We start from the raw sequence: 27897 nt of genomic DNA, 5'->3' as shown, positions 1-27897 counted from the left end.
CGGTATCTCTTGCCACTCATTTTGTTACAGCTTCTCCTAAACACATATAAAATGGAAACTGGATATCAAAGTTGAAAGTATTTGGCTGACTTAAAATTGAAAGTAAGAAAAGGAAGCTCCATTGGTTGATCATGAGAAACCATGCTTTTTGGTAGACCCATCTAAAATAGCAGATGGTCAACGAAATGTTCCTTCTTTCAACAAGCATGTCTTCATGCATTTTAGGTGCTTATTGAATCTGTAGATGTTTCCATGGGATAATGTAACAGTGGTGACAGTTCCCCTATAATGCAATCTTTTAAGACAGTTTTCGTTCTTAGACCAAAGGCAGGCTTCATGAAGCTCCCCTTTCTTCCAGCAGATATTTACTGTGACATTGCCCCTGGCCTTCAACCCTTTAACACAACCTTCAGCCCACTTTTCTTGTGGGAGAGCTGGGAGTAAATGGAGATCATGCTCCATGCTCTGAAGAAGCATTTCTGCAATCGCCGCGGCGAAACTGAAAAGACAGAGTATCAGAACTAGTTGGAATAATGAAAAAGTTTATCGATATGTTAAAGTTAGTATGGAATCACATGATTTACCCGAAATTAGCATCGATCTGGAATGGAGGGTGTGCTGTGAATAAGTTACTATACAACCCTCCTCTAAATTCAATTTCATGATCAGGATCTACCAAGTTGATCAACTGCCTGATCAATTTGTATGCATGTTCGCTGTTGTGAAGGCGGGCCCACAAAGCCATCTTCCATGTGGTTGACCATCCTGGGCCGTTATCCCCTGGAAAAGCCAATGAAACATTAGTCGAAACCAGCATTTTGTGAAACTTTAGATGTTTGCATTCAGTTGAACCCTCAAGATAACTGGAAAGCTAGGCTTGTTGAGAATTTTGAGGGCCGGTTGACACGTGATCAATAATGGGTATCCCAGTATGAGAACTACATTCAATTTGGTGAGTTACTATGTAAAATAGATGGCCAACATTCTGTGTTGTGCAAATGCATCTTTTAAGCTTGTTATTTTCTTATTCATTGGTTTTATTGAGATAGACGACATGATTGTCTCGGACTCTAGATTACATGTTCTTAGACCTTGAGGAAGCATTAGCATTTTGACGTTTCTTGATCATGCAGCACATCATTCCTAGCTAACTTATCTGCCACTTGATGAGTTAGCAAACGAACAACTTCTGGTGCCCCACCCCATCCATTGTGTCTTCTGACAAGAAACTCATCTTTCTTACCCATCATCCATGTCTGTGGTCTTAGGTTTGTACATTTTTGTTAACCATGATACCATTTGTCTGGGGTTGTTTCAGAGTCCCTCTCCTTGTGGTGCATAACAAAAATCAGTTTCTTCATTAGAATTCACACTACAATTAACAGTAAATGACAACAAATGAATATCAGACCCTCCATGCTATTCTATGCCTCGGAGAAAACTCAGAAGTAAAATGCAGAAGATGTCTAGTTTTCTCTTGGTAGCATCCAAATCTACCTTTTATCATAGCCAACAGAAAACAGGAAGGCATTCTCATAATCAGCCAGTGACTAGTGCTCAAGAATATCAAGTTTCCTTGATTGTTGATAGTAATGTATCAAGATGTTCTTCAGAAATCACAACCAATACCATCATCAGTCTGAGATACAGTAGCTTGCAATTTAGTTTACAATAGTTTTGTTAACCTGATATGTGCGACTTTTATCTGTTTTTGGCCTAGCAACATTTTGCTCTTTTATGAAACTCAGAAGATTTATCCTAATTTATTGATGAAGTGCCTGCAAAAACTTAGAAATTACAGAGGATCAATCAGTAACTCTATTGTGTATCAGAATAAGAAGTAATTGGTTTTCGAATATTGATATACTATTATGCATACATCAGTTCTGTCATATAGTTATCATGATCACCCTACAATGGAAAATGGTTGCCTTAGGGGCCAGCAAAGGCCCTATTTGGGCCTATAAAGCAGCCCATAAAGACAACAGTTTATTACATTGAAATATCCTCTTCCAATGTCTGCTAGCCCAGAGAACTTTCAGGATGAAAAATTTTCAAGAGAAAATATGGGGTCAAAATTTTTCTCTTACAATCATTAGTTTATCCCTTTTCAAAGGTAGCAATTTTGAAAAAAAAACTTTCACTTTAGTCTATGACTTTCACTTTGATTTTCTTAGTGCAACAACAATGTCAATCCAAAACAAACAAACAAGATAAAGGCCTTTTTCTATAACTTTCACTTAGGTTTTCTCAGTGCAATGAAATAATAGAAACCCCCATTTTTCTTGTCTTTTCAACCAGAGGAAATTTCCTGTTCATCCTTCACTTTCTCAGCAACCAAACAGAGCCTACCAACAGGAATCTCTAAATAGTTTTCCTTATCTCTAGTAGCTTCCCTGAACTCTAGATGCATTTGGTTCCTTACGTCTTTGAGTCCCTTAAGGGTTCTCTTTCTAGAAAGATTGGCTGGCCAATAAACCATGAGACCATACTAATATTTTGTTAAAGTTTGCACATGACAAAACAAAAATGTTCATTATGGTTTTGACCTGTGAAGGAAAAGGGGCCCTGGTCCTAGTCTCTTGCCAATTTCTTAATTAATGTGCTTCAATTAAGTTCTTGTTTTCTTTCCTTTTTTTTTTCTTTCTCTGCTGCAGTCATCAAATTAATTAGCAGCATATGATCATTACCCTCACCAAACCACTAGTCCTTTCAAAATGTGGTTTATGGATTCTTTAGATTGCAGATATCATCTGTCATGGTCGATCGAGCATCAGTTTGCTCATAGAGTTCTGAAGATCCTACAGATAATTAGCATATTTAACATTGCTCAAAGGCAGATAATATAGCAAATAACTAAATTTAGACATATTTAATCAATCAAAATAAAGCCTGTCTTGGTTGATCAGAGATTTAGTCCATTTTATCATCAAAAGATAATTCTTAAATTTTGTAGGTGTTTACCATACAAAATGCACATAATTGAATGAATCTTTCCAATACTTTTCTTCCACAAACCTCTTTTGTAAAGGCTGTTGACAGCAGCTTTGCACAAATGAGGTGTTTTCTCAATTGTCATTGTATGTCCTGGGAAAAGACCAAATAAGTGTGACAAATGTCGATGATGCACCTCTGGATCCTCAAAATCTTGTGCCTACCATATGTATAGAAATATATAAAAATTTTAAGGCCACCACAGAACAGGCAACAAAACTAAAATAGGACATTGTAGACAGCCACAAAGTAAAGAGAATAAGGAATTAAAGACTAATGAAGTAAAGGCTCCTCTTACCCATTCCATGATCGAACCATCTCTAGCTATTTTTGTTGGAGGCAACCTCGATAGCGCCTTGTTGATCCGCTTGATAAAATCACTATCGGATCTCCCCAAGACCTAGGTTTATAAACAATTTGCATAACTTCTTGTATAAGATATTTTCTATAAAGCAGTAAGAATCTGATTTGATAAATAAGGAGGTTAGCAAAGCATATATATGTCTAACCAGCAAAGACTAAGCTTTGAGTCACCTCAGCAGATGAAACAACTGCAGAAAAAACTTCTCTTATAATGGCCATATCCATAGTCGATGAATAGCTGATACTTGCAGTCTTCCCATCTGGAGCAATAAAAGAATGTTCTGGAGAAGTAGAAGGATTGGTTTCCAAATATCCCCCATGCCCTTCAATTAACCAGTCCAACAGAAAGGAAGCACACCCTGCCAACAGAGGGTATGCTTTATTCTCTAAAAAACCCTAAACACAAAATAGAGAAGTTAGTAAGCCTCGTTACTCGTCTACCAAAAGAAAAGCAAGCAAACCTGACAGAAAACTCCAACACAATTTTTTTATTGGCCTGGGCATTTCACTTTAGTTACTTTAGGTATACAGTGTTTTTTTCCCGTTCTCTACTATTTTTCCTAGGGAAAAAGGACATGCATGTACTCACTGAACCTCCCTTAGGCAATGGGACTCATCGAAAAAAAAGAACATCATGAAATATGGCAATAAACTTATTCAAACATCATCAGGTTAGGAATGGTGTCATTTTGAACATTTTTTAGTAGATTATTCCTCATGGCTGAGATCTAGGAAGAAACCATTCACAACATAAGAACAGCTTTAGATTTTGCATATTGTTACAGAGATGATGATAAAATAATAAAATTGGGCACCAATTGGTTCAAATCACCAGAACATAATCGATGTACTTTAATCATATAATTTATATTTTGGGAACTGTATATTTTATGCATAACATTATAGCTCAAGATGTGAATTTTGTAATACATTGATGCAAAATAGACCTGTCTAACTAAAATTGTTCTGTGGTGAGAGAAAGAAGGAAACAAGAAAGAAATAAAGGTATTACAATATCAAGAGAAATGAAGAGCACATCAAGGATTCTAGATATGAAGTCCACATTCTACAGCCAATTTTGTCTAGTTGAAAAAGCAAACTTGAAACTTTAAGAGTAAACACATGTTCACAAAATCAAGTTTTAAAATCTCACATATCAACCCCATATTGTTCATTACTAGTACAGTATGAGATGCAATACCCCGCTTTATCTACTCATGGTGTAAGGACCCATGCAAGTGTGTATTTAGTCTCACATCAGCTAAGCATTGGATAGATCTTGGGTGCTTATACAGGGCCAAGGAACATAAATAATACCTTCCAACTAGCCTTTTTAGGTGAGGAACTGGCTAATACCTCATGTTGACATAGGATGGCACAGTTCATGAAGTGGGGTCAGCAATACCATATAGTTGCAATTTTAGATCTTGCGAAATGGTAGATTCAGTAGGGATCTCAGATATTTTAACAGGAATGCATACTAACAGTCCAATAATATAACAAAAGAATGTGTCTACACTATAAATACTTTATCCATAGTGAAACTATAATGCTCCCATAGATGTGTACAAAGCCAAGCTCCACCCATTGGCCATACAGCCCACACAGGGTCACCATGCTCAGGTGATGTCTTTGCCCATATGTCTGAGACATGATGTGTCACCCAACCACTTGCTGCATAATTGACCTGTAAGCATTATGAAGGATATTTAATATTGATATATTAACAACCATGAACAAGAGATAATATATATGAAAAGTTAAATAATAATAATGTCCATGCAATTATTTTGGAGAAGTAGGTCAGCCAATAATCATTAATTATATTTGAAACTATGCCACATTTTACTTACTAGAAACATGTAACTCAAGATTTGCACTGATAGTGCTCATACATTTACTGTTGGTGTATGGGCATGCATGAAAAGTATCATTACAAGATCTACTCAAGATTAGCAGCCGATGAGAAAATTTAGAAATTAAGAGGAAACTTTGACATGCTACCATCAGCCTGGAAACTCCCAAACATGTCACATATAACAGCTATACTATCATAACTTTTGTTGGGTCCTACACTCTTGAATCCTAATTATCCTACTTGGCAAATGATCTACATGGTATTGTACTCTCTCTCTCTCTCTCACACACACACACACACAAACACACATGATCTGTGTGTGCAAGTGCATGAAATATCTTCTAAGCATTACAATATCTACTCATGACTAGCAGCCTTTAAGAAAATTTCAAAACTAAGTTAAGACTATAACATGGCACCACCAGTCCTAAAACTCCCAATATGTTGCATATAAGAGCTATATCATCATAACTTTTTGGTCCTACAGTGTTATCCTAGTTGGCAACTGATCTTCATGGAATCTAGCTCTACACTACAAAAGCTTTGTATTGAGGTGCTTAATAACTAATTCAAATTTATTAGCTGTTTCTAAGCATATCGTTAGAACTAATTCAACATTAACATGGCACATTAGCTGTTTTAGTTGTTCTTCTATTTCATTGTGACTTGGCTTAAAATAGTTCAAGAAAACAAAGGTTCCCCTTTGCAGGCTACAGCTACTTGAATTTCCACAAGAAGTTTTATTTCTTTGGAAAATCTTTATCCATATATCACTTTTTCCAGGTATCATTCCCTCCTTCCATAGATTCCATGCTTGCGAGGAAGCTGCGCATTAGAAAGCAATATCAACTAGCCCCTTCTTAACATGGATGTTTAAATTGTAACTTTCCAAATATCATCATTGATCATTTGTTCCTTGCAGATGAAATAGATGCAAGTCCAGGGCCAGCAGAACCAAAAACAGATGCCAAAAAAACTGTTCATAGCTCATATCCAACCAATAAGACAATCAACAAAGATCATGCAAAAAACTGTCTTTATGCAGGCAATCCCTAGTATGAAAAGTCGAAGTTGTTTTCATGTCGAACTGGAATTTTTGTTAGCTTGAGGCCAAGCATTAATATTATCTTCTTTATTCTTATTGCAAGTGGATATAGTTCACTGTACAAAAATCAAATTCTAAATTTACATTCAAGTATCCAACCATGGATGTAGAGGGATAATCCTGTCGGTGAAGATCATTAAATTAATAAAATAGTAAACCATGATCTATTAAAATAGCCTGGTCAATCTGGTGTCCCTCCAACTAACACAAGCATATCTCTGCATTATACCACGAAGGAAGATGTCATTATTTATATAACTGCAAAATTAACTTACCACTCAGGCACTCGCTAACCGCTGCAAAATCCAACATAACATTTAGTAGTTTACTATTGACCTCTTAGAACGTAAACAAGTCGCATTATTAAAAACAAATCCAGTTGCAGAGTTAAAATAAATATCAATTTAATCAGAGTGATATAATAGCCAGCTAAGCACATCCAAATAAAGGAATTGAACAAAGTAGAAATTATCATTCTGCAAGTTGTAAACTGACATGGAAAATTTCCACACAACAAAAATCTTTGGTGTATATCTGTTGCTGCAAACTTTTTAATACTTTTGGGAATTTTGAGTCCACACAATTTACTAGGAGATACATTATTTGAAGATAAGTCAAGCATGAAAACCATCTTACTTTTGCAGTTTTACTCCCATTGACTGCAAGTGAAGCAATGAGATCAAATAAGGGTTCTTGACACTCGCTAAGGTTGCAAGAAAGGGATGGCCAATAGTTCATTTCCAGGTTGATGTTTAAGTGAGGAGAAGCACTGAAGAAAAGAAAACAGCAGTCAGCTTTTCAATTTTAAATAACACAATGCCGTGCATAGAAATTACATGCATTTGTTTCTCACTATACACCATGCTTTTATGATCAAAGCATCATTCATCATTAAAAGTTCGATCTAAAATTAGAAGAGGTGCTCATTAAGTGAGTCATAGGTTCATACTTCCTGGCAGCATATGCCAAAAAGTGGATATAGATATTACAGAAAATAAATAAATAGTTAGAGTATGATACTCTGACACAATGCACAAAAACTAGTCACAGCCTTATTTAGACCTTTGAAAATTTCTTAAAATTCCTAGTTTATGTGCCCCAGTGGTCATTTTAGCACAAAGATGAGCTAAACCTGTTCCTTTATTGTTTGGGAGTAATTTAGCTTATACCAGCATTTTCCATACCCTGAGCCAGGCCAATACCAGGTTGGAAATGGCATGAAACAAGCAGTTGACTTGGTTCAGGGCCTGAACCAGCCTAAACTGACACGAATTCAGCTGAACTGCCCGGTTATATTTCATTTCATTTCATCAAGAGAGTTTTCTCCCTGCTTGACATTGAATCCTTTGGGAGGACATTCATGAAAGGTTACTCATGAGTTCTCATGATAAAATGGAATGAAAGAATTCAACAATATGCAGAAATATCTGCATGTCCCTACATTATGAAGGGTAATCTGCTTTGCCTTGCAATCAATATTCCTCAATAATCAAGGGCAACAAATGATAGTAGAGCATAGCAGCAGACGTCTTTTTTTTTCTTGTATATGAAATTTGATGAAAGTGAATTGCTCAAACTCCTATTATTATAGTGTGACACCCTTTTTATTTTTAAACCATTTTGCATGGGAAGAATTTCTTTCCAGCCCTAGTTTTGCATATCCTTATTCCATCACAAGGCCAACTAACTCTGCCGACCATTAAGACATCAGGTTTACAGTTGTTGATTTTAATTCCAAAGTAGTTTCAATTATCAAGAAGTCAATTCTTCCCTCTCTCCATTTTCTTGGTAATCTTTGTTCTATTACTTTGCAATAGGATTTACTTTGATGAAGCACAATACCTACCTAAAATAAGAAGCAGCACATATAGATTCATAGATCCTTGATTTTCCAAAACAGAGGCCTAATTAGCTTTCATTTACATTCCCCAGAACCAGGCCAATGGAAGCTTCTGCCTAGTTATGGAAGATTGAAATGATTCTAATTTGCATTTTGGTATGGTTGGACTATATACAGTGACATAATCTGGTTATGAGGTTGTGCCAATGGCCATGTTGCTGTATAGGATGATAATGTAGGTTCAGACATGAAGAGCTTCGTGTAGACAACCGAATCTTGTAGGAGGTGAGTTTGGTGTGGAAGTGGGGTAAATATAGAGCGAAAGGCAAGTCATTGAATTGAGTGGATTGGAGAAAAGACTAACTGCTAGTATTATTGGCATGTTACTAACTTTTTGGTATAGTTTCCAACTAAATTTTCAAATCTCAGTACCAGAGACCGTACCGATATCTTAATAGTATTGATTGGGTTAGTACAATAATGCCCTTATATAGATACATGTTGCCAGAGTTGGCTTACTAGCTATACCATGTGTTGGTATGGCACCTTATTGAGCCTTCATAGTGTACTGTACAGCATAAGGTTGGTATCAAGGTTCACCATGCTGGTACCAAACTCTAGACCTGTCGGCGGGCAGCACGGCTTGGTACACCCTTGTAATCATTTTATATCGGGCTAGAACTGACATAGCAAAAAAAGAGAGAGGGGGAGAGGGAGAACCAGAGAGAGGAAGAAAGAGAGAGAGAGAGAGAGAGGAAGAAGGAGATGGTGGAGATACCAGTGGTGGCCGTTGGAGGGGCATGGAGGTCCCCAGATGATCGGAGTGACTCCGCCCTCCTCCAGATCGAAACAGGGGGAGGGGGAGAATTGGAGAGAGAAAAAGAGAGAGAGAGGAGGAGGGGGAGAGGGATGGCGGAGACCCCAGTGGTGGCCACCGGAGGGCCATGGAGGCCCCCAGATGACCAGAGGAGCGGCTCCAATCTCCGTTGGATCAAAACAAAGGGAGCGAGAGAATTGAAGAGAGAGAGAGAGAGAGGGAGAGAGGGAGATGGCGAAGACCTCAGCAGTGGCCATTGAAGGGCCACGGAGGCCCCCGGATGATTGGCTCCTTCATATCGAAAAAGGAACTATAATCCTTTCGATTTTTTTTTTATTTTGTTAGAAGCCAGCAAAAAAAATATAATTTGATCGAAACAATTCCATCCCGAAAAGGAGTGTTAGAATCCCTGAAATCTCTCAACTTACTTTTTTAGAATATACTGTTAATAGAAAATCTTGCGTGTAATCCCTATTTTTTCTTTTCTGTTATATTTTCTGATTCTTTGAGTGATTTCTTATTTTTTTCGGATTTGATCCTCTAAATAAAATCACCCTCTATGTACTTATCTACGAGTCTGTTACCCAATATTTGATTGAAAGAAATAATATTTATTTTTCTTCCTAATATCAGAGCTTTTGTCTTTGGGCTTTTTCTTCTTCGTCAGCCTTCATTGCTGAGTTATCGGTCTTCATCGCCGATTGTTCTTGGTTGTGCCTTTATTGCCGATCAGATCTTCCTTAGTTACATCTGCCTTTGCCATTCATATCCGATTGTTTCTTCTCTTAATTTTTTTTATTTTTTCGATCTTCTAAAAATGTCGAAAACCTCTTAAACTGTGGCAGTAATTCTACTGGACTAGCTTTTTGGATCTTTACCGAATGGACCAAATGGAGAGCTTAAAAACATGAATCCTTCTTATCGACTTGATGGGAAGAATTATCTTCAATAGTCGCAGATTGTTAAGATATTTCTCAAGGGGAGAGGAAAACTTCGTCATTTGAACAAGACTGGACCTAGTGCAAATGATCCAAACTTTTCCACGTGGGATGAGGAAGACTCGATGATCATGTCCTGATTATGGAATTCAAGGCAACCTGATATCAGTAAAAACTATATGTTTCTTCCTACCGCTAGAGATATATGAAAAACGGTTCGTCAAACATACTCCAAGATGAAAAATGCCCCTGTAATCTATGAGGTCAAGATGAAGATTTCAATCACCAAGCAAGGTACTCTTTTGATTATGGAATATTATAACCTGATGAATGGTTTTTAGCTTGAATTGGACCGTTATCAAGATATTAAGAGGCTATGCAGTGAGGATACCAAAACCCTTTTGAGTTTGATGGAATGGGATCGAAATTTTGAATTTCTTACAGGACTTAATGTGGAGTTTAATTAAGTTAGGGTTCAGATTCTTGGGAAAGAATGGCTGCCATCATCGAATGAAGTATTCTCCATCATACGTGCTAACGAAAGTCAGCAGACTGTCATGCTAGCATCACAGACTTCCAAAGGCTCAACTATGATCTCTATGAAGCAAAGTTTTGAAAACTGGTACCGGTGACTGTTTCGATCATCGGCCGATTTGGTACGGTATCGGTTCGATACCGTACCAACATACGGTACGCAAGCATGCTGGTCGAACCGGCATGCCAATTTTTTTTGCTTTTTTCTTTTTTTTAGGAGGGGGTGTCCAATCAAGTTTTTATGAATTATTTAATATTTTAAAGCTCAAATTAATATTTAGTGGTATCAGGATTTTTAAAACCGTGTCGAACCATTCGGTACATCCCGTATCGAGCCAGACCAATGGGGAACTGGGACGGTTCCAACATCCAAATCGATTCTCGAAGGGACGGAGAAGAAAGAGAGGAAGAGAGAGGGGGGAGAAAAGGAGAGGGAGAGGAAGAAAGGGCCTCCAGCGGTCGCCAGAGGCCATCTGATGTCTTGCCGAGATTGGTACGCACGGAGGGAGGGAAGGAGAGAGAGTGGGAGGTCCTTATCGGGCCTTCGAAGATCGTCAGAGGCCTCCATATGGATGATGCCTCCGTCACAAGATCCTCGATGGCCGACGAGTCCACGCCGACAGGCCTGACAGTGGTCAAGCCGGAGGAGGGCCGCTGCGGCTTTGCCCCTTTCTTCATTTTCGAAACAGGGGTTCGCCTCTGTTTCAGATTTTTTTTTTTGATTTTAACACATGAAGTCGGCAATTGGCATAATTTTTTTTTAAAAAAAATAAGGTGGAGTCGGCATATTATTTGCCGACTTCGCTCGTTGAAAAGAAAAAAAAAACACGAAATAGGGGCGAACCCCTATTCCGCACAGGAGGAGGGCGGAGGCCGTCCTCGACGTGCCTGATGTCGGCCGCCCTCATGCTCGCTCGTCGGCTGTCAGAGAAGTCGCGTCGACGTCTATCCAGAGACCTCCGACGGCCTCCAATGAGTCTCTCCCTCTCTCTTCTTCCCTCCACACGTATTGAGCTCGAAAAAAGCTCCAACAGCCTTTGGTGGCTACCAGAGCCCTCTCATATTCTCCCTCTCCCTCTTTTCCTCTCCTTCTCCCCCCTCTCTTTTCCTCTCTTTCTTTTCTCCCTCTGGATCTTTTTTTGTCATGTCAGTTCACGCCGATCAGATCCGATCCCATACGGATCTGTACCAACTCGTACCACCAATCGATCGACATGGATTTCGATTCCGGCTTTGGGAACCTTGAGTGGTATTCATTACTATTCGTATCACTTCGATACATCTTTAATCGCATGTAACATGAATCTAAGTATGATATTATGTTATTGAGCATCCTAAAGAATCAATACATGAACTAGATATCATTGGATCCTAAAGTACTTAAATCAATTAAAAAATCTAAAAATACTCAATACATATTGTTCATCAGAATCTGATCGACCGTTGATATCTATAAATATCTGGATCATTTACATAGTCAGAAGGAACATCAATCCATCCCTCTAGCCACATAGCATTATAATCCTTTGTGTTCATTTCATAAGGTAAGCATGCTAGATCATAACTCATCTTCGATCTCTCATTGAGGTCCTGGCTCTGAGAGGTATCATCAGACTGATAGCTTGATTATGAAGGAGCCCATCCAAATATAATGGCAATAAATTTCGATCCATAAGATGCTCCAGATTGCATAGAATAGTAGTCACTAGAAGACGATATCTCCAATGCACTATATCCATATCCATATCTATACAGATCATTGGCTGCCTGTGGCTGCAGATAAGAAGATCTAAAATACAAGATTGAATCTAATACATCTCCACGTACGAGGTCATCTGTAGCTGCATCATATTCTGTCGTCTATATGAAATCGTATCGTCACAGGCTCTACTAACTCGCACATCGTGGTCCCTATCCTACATGACGTGCATAAACTGAGACTCACCAGTGAATTGAAGAGCACCAACCAGCTGCGTCGCCTATCCTCCGATCCCTCCACGATAATCAGATCCATAAGTAGCTGAAAACTATCATCACCGCTCTGCCTGGTGTTCGAATCTGAGTGAAACGAATACTCTTTACTGAGGCTACAACCATCTTTTTTTTTCTTTTATCTCCACACATAGCAGTTGCCTGCCCTCTCATCATGCTCTGTTCTAGTTGTCTAGGTTGCGAGGGTGGATGCTGTAGCGTATCGACTAGAGGTCTATATAAAATATTACTATTTGTCTATTGAGAGGCGTCCACCCCAACCTCACTAGCAACAAAACTGATAGATCATAGAGGCGATTCTAGCTAATCAAGCTCTGGCTCCTGCTGCTGACTCATAACCTATCTGATCATCGGATCTTCATCTTCATCAATAAAATTACTCGTAGTCGGATCTGAATACTTCAGCTGAATTTTCTCAATGCATTTGAGCCCCAGCCTTAAATTATAGTACACATACACAAGCTCATTAAGGTGCTTCTGTTTTAGATAGTTTCTCTACTTGCTGTAGATAAGGACAAAAGTCAACCAGTTGCGCTCACATACACTTGATGAAATCATCTGGGAGAGGATCTTAATGGCAAGATCCTTCAGATTTCATGCGGATCCACCAAAATGCACCAATCATTCAGCTACAAAATCATTAAAATTTAGTAAAATCAAAAAGAAGATTGAATATATCAATATGATAATAGATTTATTAATATATACTTGGATTCATCTTTGCTTTGCTTCTGATCGCTACATTACTTCCAAATGATTCTGTGCCCTCTCTAAATATTTTTGTCTATAAAAAAATTATTTATTATAATGTCTTACTTGTTGAAGATATAGCTAAGTTAATAAATATTATTGAACTTACTTGTTCTGACATAAAGCCGCGATGTCTGGATCGGGCTCCATCTTATCTATTACATTTCATAGGATGAACAAAAGTTCTTCATCTATGCCAATCTCAGGTATAGAGTACTGAAACCTCAGGTTCAGATAATAAGCTATACATAGATTTTTCATAATTGATTAAGTTTAGTTATATAAATTTTGAAAGAATTTTTAATTTACTGCTTGCCTGCTAAATGCAACTCCCTACCTATTTGATAGTCCCATCGATGGTCCATGATCTTGATGTACTCATCGGCATGCTGTGGATCTACCACCTTGATTTGTTCCTTTGCCCTCTCCATCATATAATATAAGAAGTCTATTTGGAGGTATCACTCACCATACATGATCGGAAGCACTTCATATAGAGATTTAATAGCTGCCATTATCTTCTCGACCCACTTCCAGAATGACTGTCTCGTCACTAAGTTCTCCACATTGCTCCCCTCAGTACCCATTCTGGCATATCTGCTCTGTTACCACTCAGGACTGACAAACATCTGACGTAGATGTACTTTCTTATCAATTAGACTATCAAGTGCTATATAATTAGTAGCAAACCGTGTGACATCTAATCTCAATATATCATCCCCAACAAATTACCGCATCAATGATAGGACCCATGTATGATTGTAGATGAATCTGATGATGCTCTATGCTGACTCTACTACCTTCTGTATCTTACAAATCTTTTTAATATCCATCAACATCAGATCGATACAATATGTAGCACATGAGATTCAAAAAATATGCGGTTGCTGCTCCATCAATATCTCTCTTGCAGCCTTATACTGTGGTCCATTATCTATGATAATCTATACAACATTCCGCTCTCCTACTTGATCAACCACCTCCATCAATCTGAGGATGTAGCTGGCATCATGCCCTCAGCTGAAGCATCAACAGACTTATGAAAAATATTTTTCCATCACAATATGTCAAGAAGTTGATGATGCTTCATCTAGTAGGACCAGTCCAACCATCACACATCACAATCAACCCATACACAGACCACTTGCTCTGATATGAGGCAATCCATTTTTCAAGATCCTTCTTATTCTGGTCAAGAAGCTCACCATGAATGTCTCTTGATCTTAGATGATCTATATCTGGACTAGCAGTCTGTATTGATGAAATGATAGAGCGATAATATGGACTGTCTGCTGCATTTGCTGGGATGTGACTGAAATGAATCTAAGATCCAATAGCTTACCACATATCCTTCTTCTTATCTTTTCTTAATATAGTATCAATCCTCTGTTGCTTAAAATCTTTGCAAGAAAATGTATGTGGATCCAAATCGTGGATAGTAGCTCCTATTGAAATCTCTGTAGAGGACTTCTTTCTACTGTCAAATGCTCCCAACATGAATGCAAAACGGCTAGTGCCTCTACTAGTGGGCTCTCTAACTAAAGATGTCCTCCTAAACCATGACTCAAACTCTACTGCAGTGCTCCCTGAGCCTGATCCACTCTCATAAGCCGATGATCCAAATCCAGCTTTATGCCTGACTACCTTCTCTAGCTGTCATTGATCATCTAAGCTCGTCTGAATGGCAACCTCGATCTGTGCCTACTCATCATCTGAAACAGATCCTTCCTTTGACTCCTTGGAGTGATAAAAGGTGGCTCTGCTGCTCAACGGTCTACCTCTACCTTTTTCATTAAATTTCTTTCCTTTGCTACTTTAAAATTAGCAAAATATTTCTTCATTAACTGACGGACCTCTTGTGGACACTTACGATACACATCTATATCCGAATAACCGTCAGTCAAATATTGCTTCAACCATATAACTCCTTCCTTGAATTCTATGCTACATCATTTATATCTCCAATGATGCCGACTTGAGAGCATCTCCCCATGCTCCCAACTAATGTCATATTCTCGATCCTTTTTCTTTTTTAATGGATCCATTCCTGAAAATTGATAAGCACATCGCTTCAATAATTACATAAAAATAATATATTTTATTTATCTATTTTTAATATTTTTTAAATTATTTATTATTTTTTAAAATAAAATATATTAAAAATTTAAAAAATTATGAAAAAATAATTTGATCTTAAACTCATATAGAATCTTGCCATGGATACTACATATAATTTTCTTAGACAGTGGATATGCATAAAATATTTTTTTGTAAATTTAGGCCCAGGCTACTGTACGCAAAATGCGTTAAAACGTTGATAAATAGACATCAAATTTATATCAAAAGTAGCTTGCAAATTTCTAAACAATAATTTGACTTTAAAATTATTTTTTAAGATTTATTTTTTAATAATTTTTTATTTTAAAAATATATTTTTAATTTAAAAAATTATATATTTAACAAAAATTAATGATTTTAGTATCATTATGTAGATCATCCATAGATCTATAATATATATTAAAATCATGTCAAAAAAAATAACATGATTTCTCTTTGTTTTTTTATTTTTCATAAATTTTTCAAAAAAAAAGAGAGAAAGAAAGAAAAGAGAGATGGGAAGGAGAAACATACTTTAAAGGGCTTTAATCCACGTATTCTTGGAGTCTTCTTGCCGCTCTTAGTGTTAGAGAGTGAGAAAGGGAGAGAGAGATTGAGAAATAGAGAAGTCTTCTTCTTTGTCTCAAAAAATAAGAAAGAAGCCGAACCGAGCAGTTCAGCTTGGTAAAGCTGTGTACCGTCCAATTCAAAATGAAACCATCCGGTTCAGGGCCGAACCAGGTGGTTCCTTTTTTTTTTATTTTTCCTTGTCAGGTGCCCAAAATCAGGGTCGAGCCAACCCAATTCCGCATCGATCCGACTCTGTACGCTCTGAACAGGTGGTTCGGTCCGATTTTCAAAACCATGTTATAAAGGCTGTGGATGGAAGAAATAAGCCTAATAACCTTGGGCAAGGGCAGGGTGACAGAACCACTAATAATCATTCTTCTAAACAATCCACCAAGATGGACTCTGATGCATCTATTGTAAAAAGCTCCAACATACAAAAGAAAATTGTTGCAAGCTTCATGGAAAAGCACAAGTCCTTAGTCGGAATGGAGGATTTAAAGTACAGCAAAAAAATTAGGCCAACTTCATGAACAAAGAAGATACCTCTCAAGAAAAACCAATTCCTGATGGTGATAAATTCAAAGAATTTAATAAGGAAGAGATTAAAAAACTACAAGGTTTTCTTAAATCCCTCTCTAATTCATCTAGCTCATGTTCATTGGCTCAATGTGATAAGTGCCTTGTTTCTAAAATCTTTAATGCTGACAACTCGACCCACTTTGACTCTTGAGTCATGGACTCCGGAGCTACAAATCATATGACACATAACTCCACTAAATTTGAAACTTATAAACCATGTTCAAAAAATAAGAAAATTACTGTTGCTGATGGTTCTCCTATAACCATTGCGGGCTAGAGCACCATAAATTTGACTCCTCTCTCTCTCTATAAAATGTACTACATGCTCCTAAACTATCCACCAATCTTGTTTCTATTCATCAACTTACCAAAGACTTAAACTGTCGGATAATATTTTTTCCCACTCATTGTGTCCTCCACAACTAGGTTACAGAGAGGATGATTGGATTCGCTAAAGAACAGAATGGACTGACTCTACTATCTTGAAGAAGTCGGTGGTTCTATCGATAAAGGGACTCGATTAATCCTCTCCTACTCTTCGCGAAGTGCTTCTTCCATTAATTCTGGCTCCACAAACAAATCTGAAATTTGGCTTCACTGCTTTCATTTCGGTCATCCACCTTTTCAAGTGCCCAAGACCATGTTTTCTTTACTTTTCAAAGATGTTGCCATTGAAAGTTTTCATTGTGACACTTGTGAAATTACTCAATACAATCGTGTGTCATTTTCTTTGAATAATACAAAGTCCTTTCAACCATTTTTCTTAGTGCATATTGATGTTTGGGGCCGTCTAAAATTCCTAACTTCGCTGGGGCTAAATGGTTTGTGTCCTTTATTGATGACTGCACTAGAACTACATGGCTATATCCAATGAAGGAGAAGTCTGAAGTAAGCAATATCTTTTCCATTTTTCATAAAATGATAAAAACTCAGTTCAAGATCTTTATAAAATGAGTTAGATCTGATAATGCAGGGATTATTTTAATCACACTCTCTTTACTTTCTTTCAGAAAGAGGAAGTTATCTCTGAGTCTTCTTGTGTCGACACATCCCAACAAAATAGGATGGTTGAGCAGAAAAATAGACACTTAATATTACCTAAACATTTCTATTTGAGTCCAATGTTCCAAAAAGATTTTGGAGAGAGGCAGTCCTAACAGCAGCTTACTTAATAAATAGGATACCCTCTCGCCTCCCAAGCAATAAAAGTCCTATTCAGATATTATCAGAATTTCATCCTGAGTTTCATTTTTTCAATAACCTATCACTTAGAGCATGGTATTCCGTATCGATCTGAATCTGCTGGTACACACCACACCGTATCGGTGAAAAATCGGCACAGTTCTGGCCAATTTTTTTATACATGGCCCGAATTGGACCGTACCGATTGGTTCGATACGGTACAGGCCCAAACCGTGTGAAACCAGATGGTTCAGTCTGGTTCGATGCAATACGGATCCGATTCGGTACAGTTCAGTGCGATTTTTTTTTTAGTGATGGTGGGTGAAATTTTTTTGATTTTTTTAATGTCGATACGGATCGGTACGGTATGATACCGAGCAGGAATCGATATGGGCTCCATACCGATTCTTGAATCCTTGACTTAGAGTGTTCAGATGTGTCTCTTATGTCCATGTTCACCAATAAAATAGGGGCAAACTCGATCTTAAAGCTTTAAAGTGCATATTTATGGGGTATTCAAATACCAAAAAGGGCTACAAATGTTATCATCCTTCAACCCGAAAGATGTTTATCTCCATGGATATCACCTTTAGTGAAACTAAATCATTCTTTCAACCTCCACATTCCTATCTTTAGGGGGAGAGTTCAAAAGAAGGTACGGAATGGGAAGCATTTCTCTTTGGTTATTTCGGTGGTACTCAGTTGCCTTCTTCTTTTCCTTCTTTTTGGCCTCAGACTTCATCTCAGCCATCCTCTATTTCTTGCCAACCTGCATCAAAATCTAACATCACCATCCAGGAAGGACACCAGCAGCAACCAGATCCGAAACCATCTGAACTACAACAATATTCAAGAAGGAAGAAGCCTATTCGAGAATTGATACAAGTCCATGAGTCTGAACCGGAATCAAGTAAAGAAACTAATATCTCTTCTTCCTTTATCCTTTCTTTCTTTATTAATGAGTCTAATCCTAAGGAATCTACCCCTCAAGATTTGGATTTATCAATTGCTTAAGAAAAACCACTAGAAAATGCATCCAACATCCAATTTTATAGTTTGTGTCTTTCCATAGACTATCCCCACAAAACAGAAGCTTCTTCACTACCCTAAAATCGATTGACATCTCTAAGACCGTACAAGAGGCATTAAAGGATAGGAATTGGGTACAAGCTATGAAAGAGAAATGAATGCATTAGAGAAGAATAGAACATGGGAGGTTGTTACTCTACCTAAAGGAAAACAAACAGTAGGATGCAAATAGGTTTACATATTGAAATATAAAGCTGATGGATCTCTTGAGTTACAAAGCTAGATTAGTGGCACAAGGGTATACTCAAACCTATGGGATGGATTATCAAAAAACCTTTGCTCTTGTGGCAAAGATGAACACTATACGAATCATGATATTCCGTACCGATCCGAATCAATCGGTACATCCCATACCGTACCGTACCGATGATATCAGATTTTTGGAAAATAGCCTCAACCAGACCAAATCGATCGGTTCGGTATGGTATTGGTCCGAACCACCCGATATCAGATGGTTTGATCTGGTTCGGTAAGGTACAGTACTGATTCGGTCTAGTTCGGCTCGATTTTTTTTTTGCCATTGGATGAGATTTTTTTATTTTTTTATTGTCGATACAGTATGGTATGGTACAGTACCATATTGATCGACAATCGGCAAGGATTTCAGTACCTAATCCATGAATCTTGGTATAGATATTACTATTCCTTGCTGCTATGTTTGGTTGGTGCCTGCAACAATTTGATATTAAGAATGTGTTTCTACTTAAAAACTTGGAGGAGGAGGTTTTCATGGAGCCACCACCTGGATTTAATAAAAATTTTGGAGCAGATAAGATATATCGATTGAAAAAAGCACTGTATGGCTTGAAACAGTCTCCTAAAGCATGGTTTGCAAAATTTACAAAGGCTATGTTGAGAATAGAATACAAACAAAGCCAAGAAGACCACACATTATTTATCAAAAATTCAATTAAAGATGAAATTATAGTTTTATTGGTGTATGTAGATGATATCATTGTGACTGAAAATGATGCAACTGAAAAAAATTTCTTCAAAAATACCTAACTCAAGAGTTTGAAATCAAAGAACTTGAGAAGCTGAAATACTTTCTAGGCATTGAAATGGCATACTTTAGAAAGGGTATTTTCATATCTTAAAGAAAATATGTGCTAGACCTTCTTAAAGAAGCAGAAAATCTCGACAGCAAGACAGCAAGCACTCCTATTGATCCAAACCATAGAATAGGTAGGACAGAAAGAAGCGGTGCGGTTGATAAAGGGAGATATCAAAGACTTGTTGAAAGATTAATTTATCTCTCCCATACAAGGTCGGATGTAGCTTACTCAGTAAGTGTGATAAGTCAATTCATGCATGATCCAAAGGAGGAACACTTGCAAGCAATTTATAGAATTCTTCACTATCTCAAAACCATACCACGAAAGGGGATTTTGTTCCACAAAGAAAAAGAACTGATTCTAGAAGCCTATACGGATGCGGACTATACAGGATCTCAAGTGGATAGAAGATCGATGTTCGGCTATTGCACTTTTCTAGAAGATAATTTGGTGACATGAAAAGTAAAAAGTAGAATGCAGTTGCAAGGTTCAATGTGAAGCCGAATTTAGAGCTATTGCTCATGGAATTTATGAACTTTCGTGGCTGAAGATAATTCTAGATGATCTCAAAATTAAGATAGAAAGAACTATGGGATTGTATTGTGACAACAAATCTACTATCAACATTGCACATAATCTTGTTCAACATGATATAACTAAGTACATTGAAATAGACAGACATTTCATAAAAGAGAAGTTGGAGAGTGGCTTGATTAGTACTCCTTATATGCCATCAGATAGTCAGCTAGCTGATATTTTAACTAAAGGACTACCTATGACAAGATTTCAAGAAATTACAAGCAAGCTGGGAATGAAAGATATCTATTCACCAACTTGAAGGAGAGTGTTAGAATTCCTGAAATCTCTCAACTTACTTTTCTAGAATATACTGTTAATAGAAAATCTTGTGTGTAATCCCTATTTTTTCTTTTCTGTTACATTTCCTGATTCTTTGACTGATTCCTTATTTTTTGAGATTTGATCCTTAAATAAGGTCACCCTCTATGTACTTATATACGGATCTATTATCCAATATTTGATTGAAGGAAATAAGATTTTATTTTTCTTCAAGGAGGACTTTCGGGGCCTTCATGGCCCTCTGACGGCTAGCGCCAATCTCTCCCTCTTTCCCTCCCCTCTCTCTTCCTCTATCCAATTCTTCCTCTCCCCCACTCCTTCGATCATCCGGGGTCTTCACGATTCTTCAGTGGCCTCAATGGCCCTTTGGCGGCCTCTGATGGCCTCCCCGATCTTTCCCTATCCTTCCCTCCCCCTTCTCTCTCTCTCTCTCTCTCTCTTTCCCTTTCTTTCCTTCTCTCTCCCCTCCTCGCCAGTGTCTCATTTCAAATGGCAGAACCATCCTACTCCGCCATCGATCTAGTTCGGCACGCCCCGAACCAGATAATTCCATCCGGTTTGGTGAACGAAGGTTAATGTGATATGCCATGCACCAGGTGATATGGAACAATAGAAACTTTGGTTCTCAATGAGGTTGACCCATAAAGTAAGGTGAATGAAGGGCTAATTAGCAAATTCCAAGTATGATCATGATTTTATTGTCCTTTATATTAGCATAAGGGAGGAGCATTATAGTTTGATTTAGGTGGAGAATATGGAAACAACCAAGGATTACCAAACTGACTAATTTGGGGCATACCAAATTAGATCGATCAGTTACTGGCATGTTTCAGTATACCGATTTAGTATATAAGCCCACAAGTCAAGGCTTATTTCTCCCTCTCCCAATCATGTGAGCCTCGTTTCCCCCCTCCCAACACATGTGGCTGCTCCTGTCTCACCCGACACCCCCATAAAGCCTTTCCAGTTGCTCCTCTCTCCCAATGCCCTCTGAAGCCTCCTCTGGCCACTCCTCTCCCCCAACACCCTCATGAAGCCTCCACCGACGGCACCTCTCTCTCCTTCCCTCTCTCCCTCTCCTTCCTCTTCCCCCCCATCCACGCCCACCCAAGGGTTTAGGTTAAGGTCTCTCCCCCCCTCCCTCTCCCTCTCCAAGGGTTTGGGTTAGGATCTCTCTCTCTCTCTCTCTCTCTCCCCCCCCCTCTCTCTCCCTCCCTCCATCTCCATCTCTCTCTTCCCCCCACGTCCAGAACAACTCCCCCTACCTCTTTCCTCCTCCCTCCCCCTCTCTCTTCCTCTCCCTACTTCTCCCTCTTCCCCTCCCTCTCATTATTTTCTATTCATCCTGAAACGGCGTGGTACATACTCATATCATATTGAACCAGCCACCAGCCAATACAACCTCTGATACTAGTTCGACAAACCTTGAACAACATTGGTGCCATAATCTAGATATTCATGGATCTTTACAATAGAAAAATTTTTATGGCTTGTGGTGGTGAAATGTATATTTAGTTATTGTTTATCTTGTTTTGCGAAACTTAGGAGAGGGTACCTTATAGGTTTAGGACGGTAAACATTTTAAAAATACGAAGGACCGACCTAACAAGTGGGTGCTGGTTCAAACTCTTGAGGAGTTTTCAATATGGACAAACTATCATTTTGTATTACTAAGTTTTGGAGTTGGATCAATATGACGTTTGGTCCTAATGAATCAGTCTGGCTATGAGTACTTCAAGACTAGGTAGGGTTGCTTACATGCTTGACATTTTCTCAAGTGTCAAATATGACACCCTCCATACATCTAGGAATGGTGGTATGATATAATACATATAGGCACACATACATCAATATACACGTATATGGTATATATGTCCACATGTACATATAGATATAAACAAATTAGTGAAATTGTGTATGCATCTCTTCTTTACATACATTGAGCAAGCATCAAAGTCCAGCTTGCTTGGCAGCTAAGGTCTTTCCATAATTATTTTCTAATATTTATTACAATATTAGAGTCCAAATGCTTCTAGCAATGTTAGAGTCCTAATGCTTCTACGAAGACTGTTTATCAGAATCATATATCTGCTCCCTCTTCTTGATCCAAGTATGTGCAATGCAAGTGCTGAACACTACACACAGATGAGTGTGCGTAACATTTATAAGATGTGTTAAGACTTAAGACATTGAAACTGATAATACAATAAAATTATTGACACTTCACTTAAAGTGTTCACATAACCGTGGTGCTTATTAAATATAATGTCACTTTGCTTGCGACATTTTGCACTTGAATTTAAAAGTCCACTACACGATAGAAGTGCCATATGGCATCATATTTTGCTGACATCAGCAAGAAAATTCAGAGTGTCCAACAATGTCATATCCTATCCAGCCATGTCCAAGTATCCAAAAGTGTTAATACTTTCAAAAGCTTTAATAATGAAGTGTCCACGTAACATAGGCCAAGGCTCCTACAATTCGGGCTAGTTTCACAATAGATAGGCATATGCCAGAGGAGATAGGGTTTGAGCGAGACCTATGCTAATTCTGGCTAAAGATATTGTACAAGGGTTAGCTTCAAGCATGGACTATGGCCTGGGTTAGGATCTGACAGTTGCATTTGAGCTAAGGTTTGGGCTTCCAGCCTTTAAATATGGCCAGCTTTGGGTGCTCGTGTAATAATATGTTTCAGTAGTGCTTCTTAGAGCAGAGTGGTAACTGCTTAAGATGATATACAAGCAAAATTGCCCACGGAAGTGACAGAGTAGCCAACCTTTGATTGGCCAACTTAGCCAATAGCACTTTGATTTGCAATTCACTAAATATATGGTGACCCTGCATTTGCTTTAATTCCGTAATGTCTCCAGAAAAGTGGTGAAACCTAAATGGTTACATATGTACCTGTAATCTTAGATTACAAATGAGCCTAACAAAGCACATTCTATAAACAGCAAATCAATAATAATGATAACATCAACATATATGTGAATTGTGGTTTATCCCCATGGTCACGCCCCTCTGCTTCAACTAGAGGTTCTGTGTTTGGATCTCAGATAGTGCATCCTAGGTACTTGGGTCTGGGTAATTATAGAATAGGTAGGTCTCTCTCTCTCTCTCTCTCTCTCTCTCTCTCTCTCTGATGATGATGATGATGATGATATCAACATATCTGTGAAGTGGGCTTTATCCTCATGGTCATACACCTGCTTCACACCCCTCTGCTTAGCAACCAGAGGTTTTGGGTTTGAATCTTGGATGGCATTCCTAAGTATTTTGGACCAAGTAATTATAGTGGATAAGGCATTATTCTGGCACAGCCTTTCTTTAGCAACTAGAGATTTTGGGTTCGAATCTTGTTGGTGCATTCCCAAGTATTTGGGCCTTATAATGCAAGTGGATCTCCCTCCTATCCTCTCTTAGCAACCAGAGGTTTTGGGTTTGAATCTTGGATAGCATTCCTAAATATTTTGGACCAGATAATTACGGTGGATAAGGTATTATTCTGGTGCAGCCTCTCTTTAGGAACTAGAGATTTTGGGTTCAAATCTTGGGTGGTGCATTCACAAGTAGTTGGGCTTATAGTGCAAGTGGATCTCCCTCCTATTATCTCGATGATGATGATGATGATGATGAGCATAATAATAATAACAACAACAACAATAGCAGCAGCAGCAGTAGTAGCAGTAGACAACATCATATATCACTTAGCTTTTATTTAGGGAAAAAATATGGTAGTAGTAGACAGCATCATATATCACTTAGCTTTTATTTAGGGAAAAAATATGGTATCTATAAGAATTGCAGTAGACAACATCATACATCACTTAGTTTTTATTTAGGGAAAAAATATGATATAAATAACAACTGAGGTAGTATTATCAGGAAAGAGCATACTCCCACGCCGGCTCAATGTCCTTATTCCATATTCCTTGTAAGTTGGCAACCTGGGTCCCAGGCCTTGAACAAGAGATAAGCAAATAACGACCATAATGGAATAGAAGTTCCACCAATGACGGATCCTCATCATCTTTAAAAGATTTGACCCTTTCTGCAGTAGTTTTGAAAGTGTCAACCATTAATTTTTCTGAAGAATCAACTTTTGATGAGTTCAGTTTTACCAATCCTGACACACCACCATCAGATGCAGGACTACTCTGAATAGGGATCTGATTTAGAAAGGCCAATCTTTTTTCTCTAAGCGCATCACCGGAGACCTTTGACAATTGCAAGGTGACACGATTAAAAAGATTTTGATAATCATCCAAATGATATGCAAGTAGCTGAGAGTAAGATATATTCCTAACTGAAGACAATGTGTTCAAGCATGCCGAAGTAGGATCCTTCTTAGAATCTGAAGGTTTCGTGAATGGCCCTTCAAACGATGAAGAAGCTGCAAGAAGCAATACAGCCCAGTCTGAACCATCAACTTTCAACTCCCTATCATTTAAAACCTGCACTTTACCATCATCACCGCCTATCTGTAACTCCAGAATAGCAGAGAACTTAATTCCACTTGGATTTTCAGATTCATTTCCTTTTGGTGGAATTCTTTTCCCAGGACAGCTACCTTCCATGATTATTTGATTCGCACTATTCGCACTAGAATGATGGTGCAATTTACTGTCTAAATATACTATAAAGGATAAACAGCCAGATTTGTTTGCAGAAATCTTTGTCACAAACACTTGATGTGGATTTGAGGAGAAGTGTTCCCTTGTGAATTCTACACCACCAAGAATATACTTGACATTTACTGTTGCAGTAGTCAGATCAAGTTCTCTTTCATAAGCAAAATATGCATCATCAGAGTCAGCAAAGTTTAGATTGATACTGCCAAGAGGTTGGTATACCTTCATTTAAAAATGATTATAAGAAGAATTTTAGCAGAGAGTTATGACAGCCAAGAAAGGCTGAAAACTGTTCCTTATCTAGCACATCATGCAAGCTTTCAACTAGTGTAATGTTGATTATCGACCATCATTCAACTCAAGCACTAATACAGAAACATATTTTATAAACTCCACTAGACATGTAAAGTGTGTAAACTGCAGCATCATGTTGATCTGACAAACATAAATTAGAAGGCAAATTTAGCAATAATATCATGGAAGATGATCAATTCCATCAACATTGACCAATTCATGTATATGGCACATGTCCTACTTCCCAAAGGTAAACAGGATGGATGATAGAGAAAGAAACCAATTTCATCGGAGGAAAAATATATGTATATATATAAGAACTGAGATAAAAAAAAATGTAGTTCCATTCTGTTCAATCTAGGACACAAGCTCCTGCATAGCAAGATGCATGGTTGGAGAGATCATGAAAGTTCCCAGTTTTATTCGTGTTGGTGCATCTATGAAGAAAAATGGGTTCTACAATCCCCAAAAGTGAACCCCACATATATAACTCACAATGTTGTGAAGAAAAGCACCGAGAAGATAGACAAAGCATAATTATCTCCAAACTTATCAAGGTGTTTGGATGTTGGATTTTAGGAAATCTTGGTAAAGCAGAACCTTTAATCTATATGCTGGTTAGTTGAAAGATGAGATCCTAAACCACTGCACAAGGAGGCGTTCCTTGATGTTGATAGGACATATGAACAAATCTATTGTAGTAGGGTTGGCTTTAGGGAAAAATTGATTGGACGTATTTTTGGGGTTTCTTTTCAGACATTCAGTTATAACAATGATTAACCTAATAATTACTTAAAGGTACCAAAGATATGTCATTTCTTGCATTATTGTAATCTTTGCTTGACTATGTGGAAAAATTTGTCATGTGGGGTGCAAATAATAATTCCCGCTCTAACAATGGAGCTCTCAGTCCAATAAACTCAACGATTTCAAAGTTCCTAGACCAGGAGTATACATGAAAGTGGGCAGATTGTGCCATGCAGCAACCATTTTGTCATGGAGAAATGTATACTAGTCCATTCAGGTATGTAGTCATCAATCCTATCTATTTTAAATCATTTCTAAGAGACGACCAACAAGAGTCCCTTCCCAGTTCTAGGAGAATGTTCCCTTTCTCATAGATGTGCATGATAATGACAATTCTTCTAAACCTTTGTATGGTTAAAAGTCCTTCGTTCAGGGAACAGGACTAGCATTTATATGGGGAAACCTGACTTACAAATAGTTATTACCACCACTTCAGTATGCAAGGAAGCAAGACCTACAAGCAAGAACAAGTGTATTGCCATAGTAAAACACAAATTTAGCTGTGGGAAAGCAAATTAGCATACATACGTCTGACGGATGATCGGACAAGCCAACGGCTGCTAAGGAGGCTTCTGCATATTGTCCATTGTCAACAAGTTCCCTAACTTTGGAAAGAACAGCAGGTGCATCTGGATCTGTATAGTTACCAGGTACACCAGTCCATAAAGTATCATCTACATGAGAAATCACACAAGGACATCATGAACTTTATTATTGCATACAAAAGAAGCATAAAAAAAAACTAAGTTTGGGGCAGGGGATCAAGCAAATATGAAGATTTTTGTAGAGATCTATATCAGCACATATATAAAGTGGAAAGACATCAAAAAAAATCGGGCGACATTGTATGATATCCTCGATATGAAAACAAGAAGAGAACACCTTTATATACAAAATTTCATTAACCATCGCACAACATGTCAAGTACAAGGGCTATTCGCCAATAAATTATATCCGAAGTCTGAAAAGAAACAGCCTCTAGTTAATTACTCGTTTGAAGTCTCGCAAATATTCTTCGATCATTATAATAAAGCAGAGCAAAATTTTAATATACGACAAATTCATGCGATGATAACTAATAGCTCAGAGAGATGCATTTGGGCCTCCTATCTTCTTGACATGGATTTAGATAAAATTAAGAAGAGAAAGGAAGGGGTGGATGGTGGTTGTTTACGGTTAAGTTGGAGCGTCTCGGAGGCGACACCGCCCCACACCATGGCTCCGAGGCGGCCATTGCCGATGGGAGCGGCGTCCGTAAAGTGCTTCGCCGGCTCCGAGAACTGGACCTTGAGCGGCCGCGCGTCCTCCGTTTCGCCTCCGCCGCTGGCCCACCACTCCGCGTCCGCCTCCATTGGAGGCTGCACCCAAACCCACTCCTCGCCCTCCTCCATCGAGATCGAAACAGAGTCCAAAAACCAAAAGCTGAAGAGATTGGGGGAGGAAGAAAGAAGAGGAAAGCAGAGGAGACAGCAGAGGGAGGAGACGATAGACGCCTGAGAGCGGTAGGTACTCTGTAGCAGTGGATAGACGTCTTGGAGAGG

General features: G+C 38.3%; 1 protein-coding gene across 2 annotated transcripts; it reads right to left on the bottom strand.

The window, feature by feature from the left end:
* Positions 1–65: 65 nt before the first annotated feature.
* Positions 66–27897, bottom strand: LOC105056149 (alpha-L-fucosidase 2). 2 transcript variants are annotated; one of them, XM_010938245.3, is made up of 10 exons: positions 27531–27894; positions 26885–27030; positions 24522–25477; positions 6957–7089; positions 4886–5044; positions 3529–3753; positions 3293–3394; positions 3019–3154; positions 585–780; positions 66–499 (listed from the first exon to the last, which is right to left on the bottom strand). In XM_010938245.3, exons 1-10 carry the CDS (start codon positions 27745–27747, stop codon positions 178–180), a joined length of 2592 nt encoding a protein of 863 aa, XP_010936547.1. In that variant the 5' UTR covers positions 27748–27894; the 3' UTR covers positions 66–177. The 2 variants fall into 2 exon arrangements, with proteins under 2 accessions (XP_010936547.1, XP_073103877.1); XM_073247776.1 differs by lacking the exons at positions 66–499; positions 585–780 and adding an exon at positions 1552–1778 and having other exon boundaries at positions 27531–27897.

Source organism: Elaeis guineensis, chromosome 13 (assembly GCF_000442705.2).
Source record: "Elaeis guineensis isolate ETL-2024a chromosome 13, EG11, whole genome shotgun sequence".
NCBI classification, from domain to species: Eukaryota; Viridiplantae; Streptophyta; class Magnoliopsida; order Arecales; family Arecaceae; genus Elaeis; species Elaeis guineensis.
The sequence above is the reverse complement of the archived record's forward strand: the minus strand, read 5'-3'. Positions and strand labels throughout refer to the sequence as shown.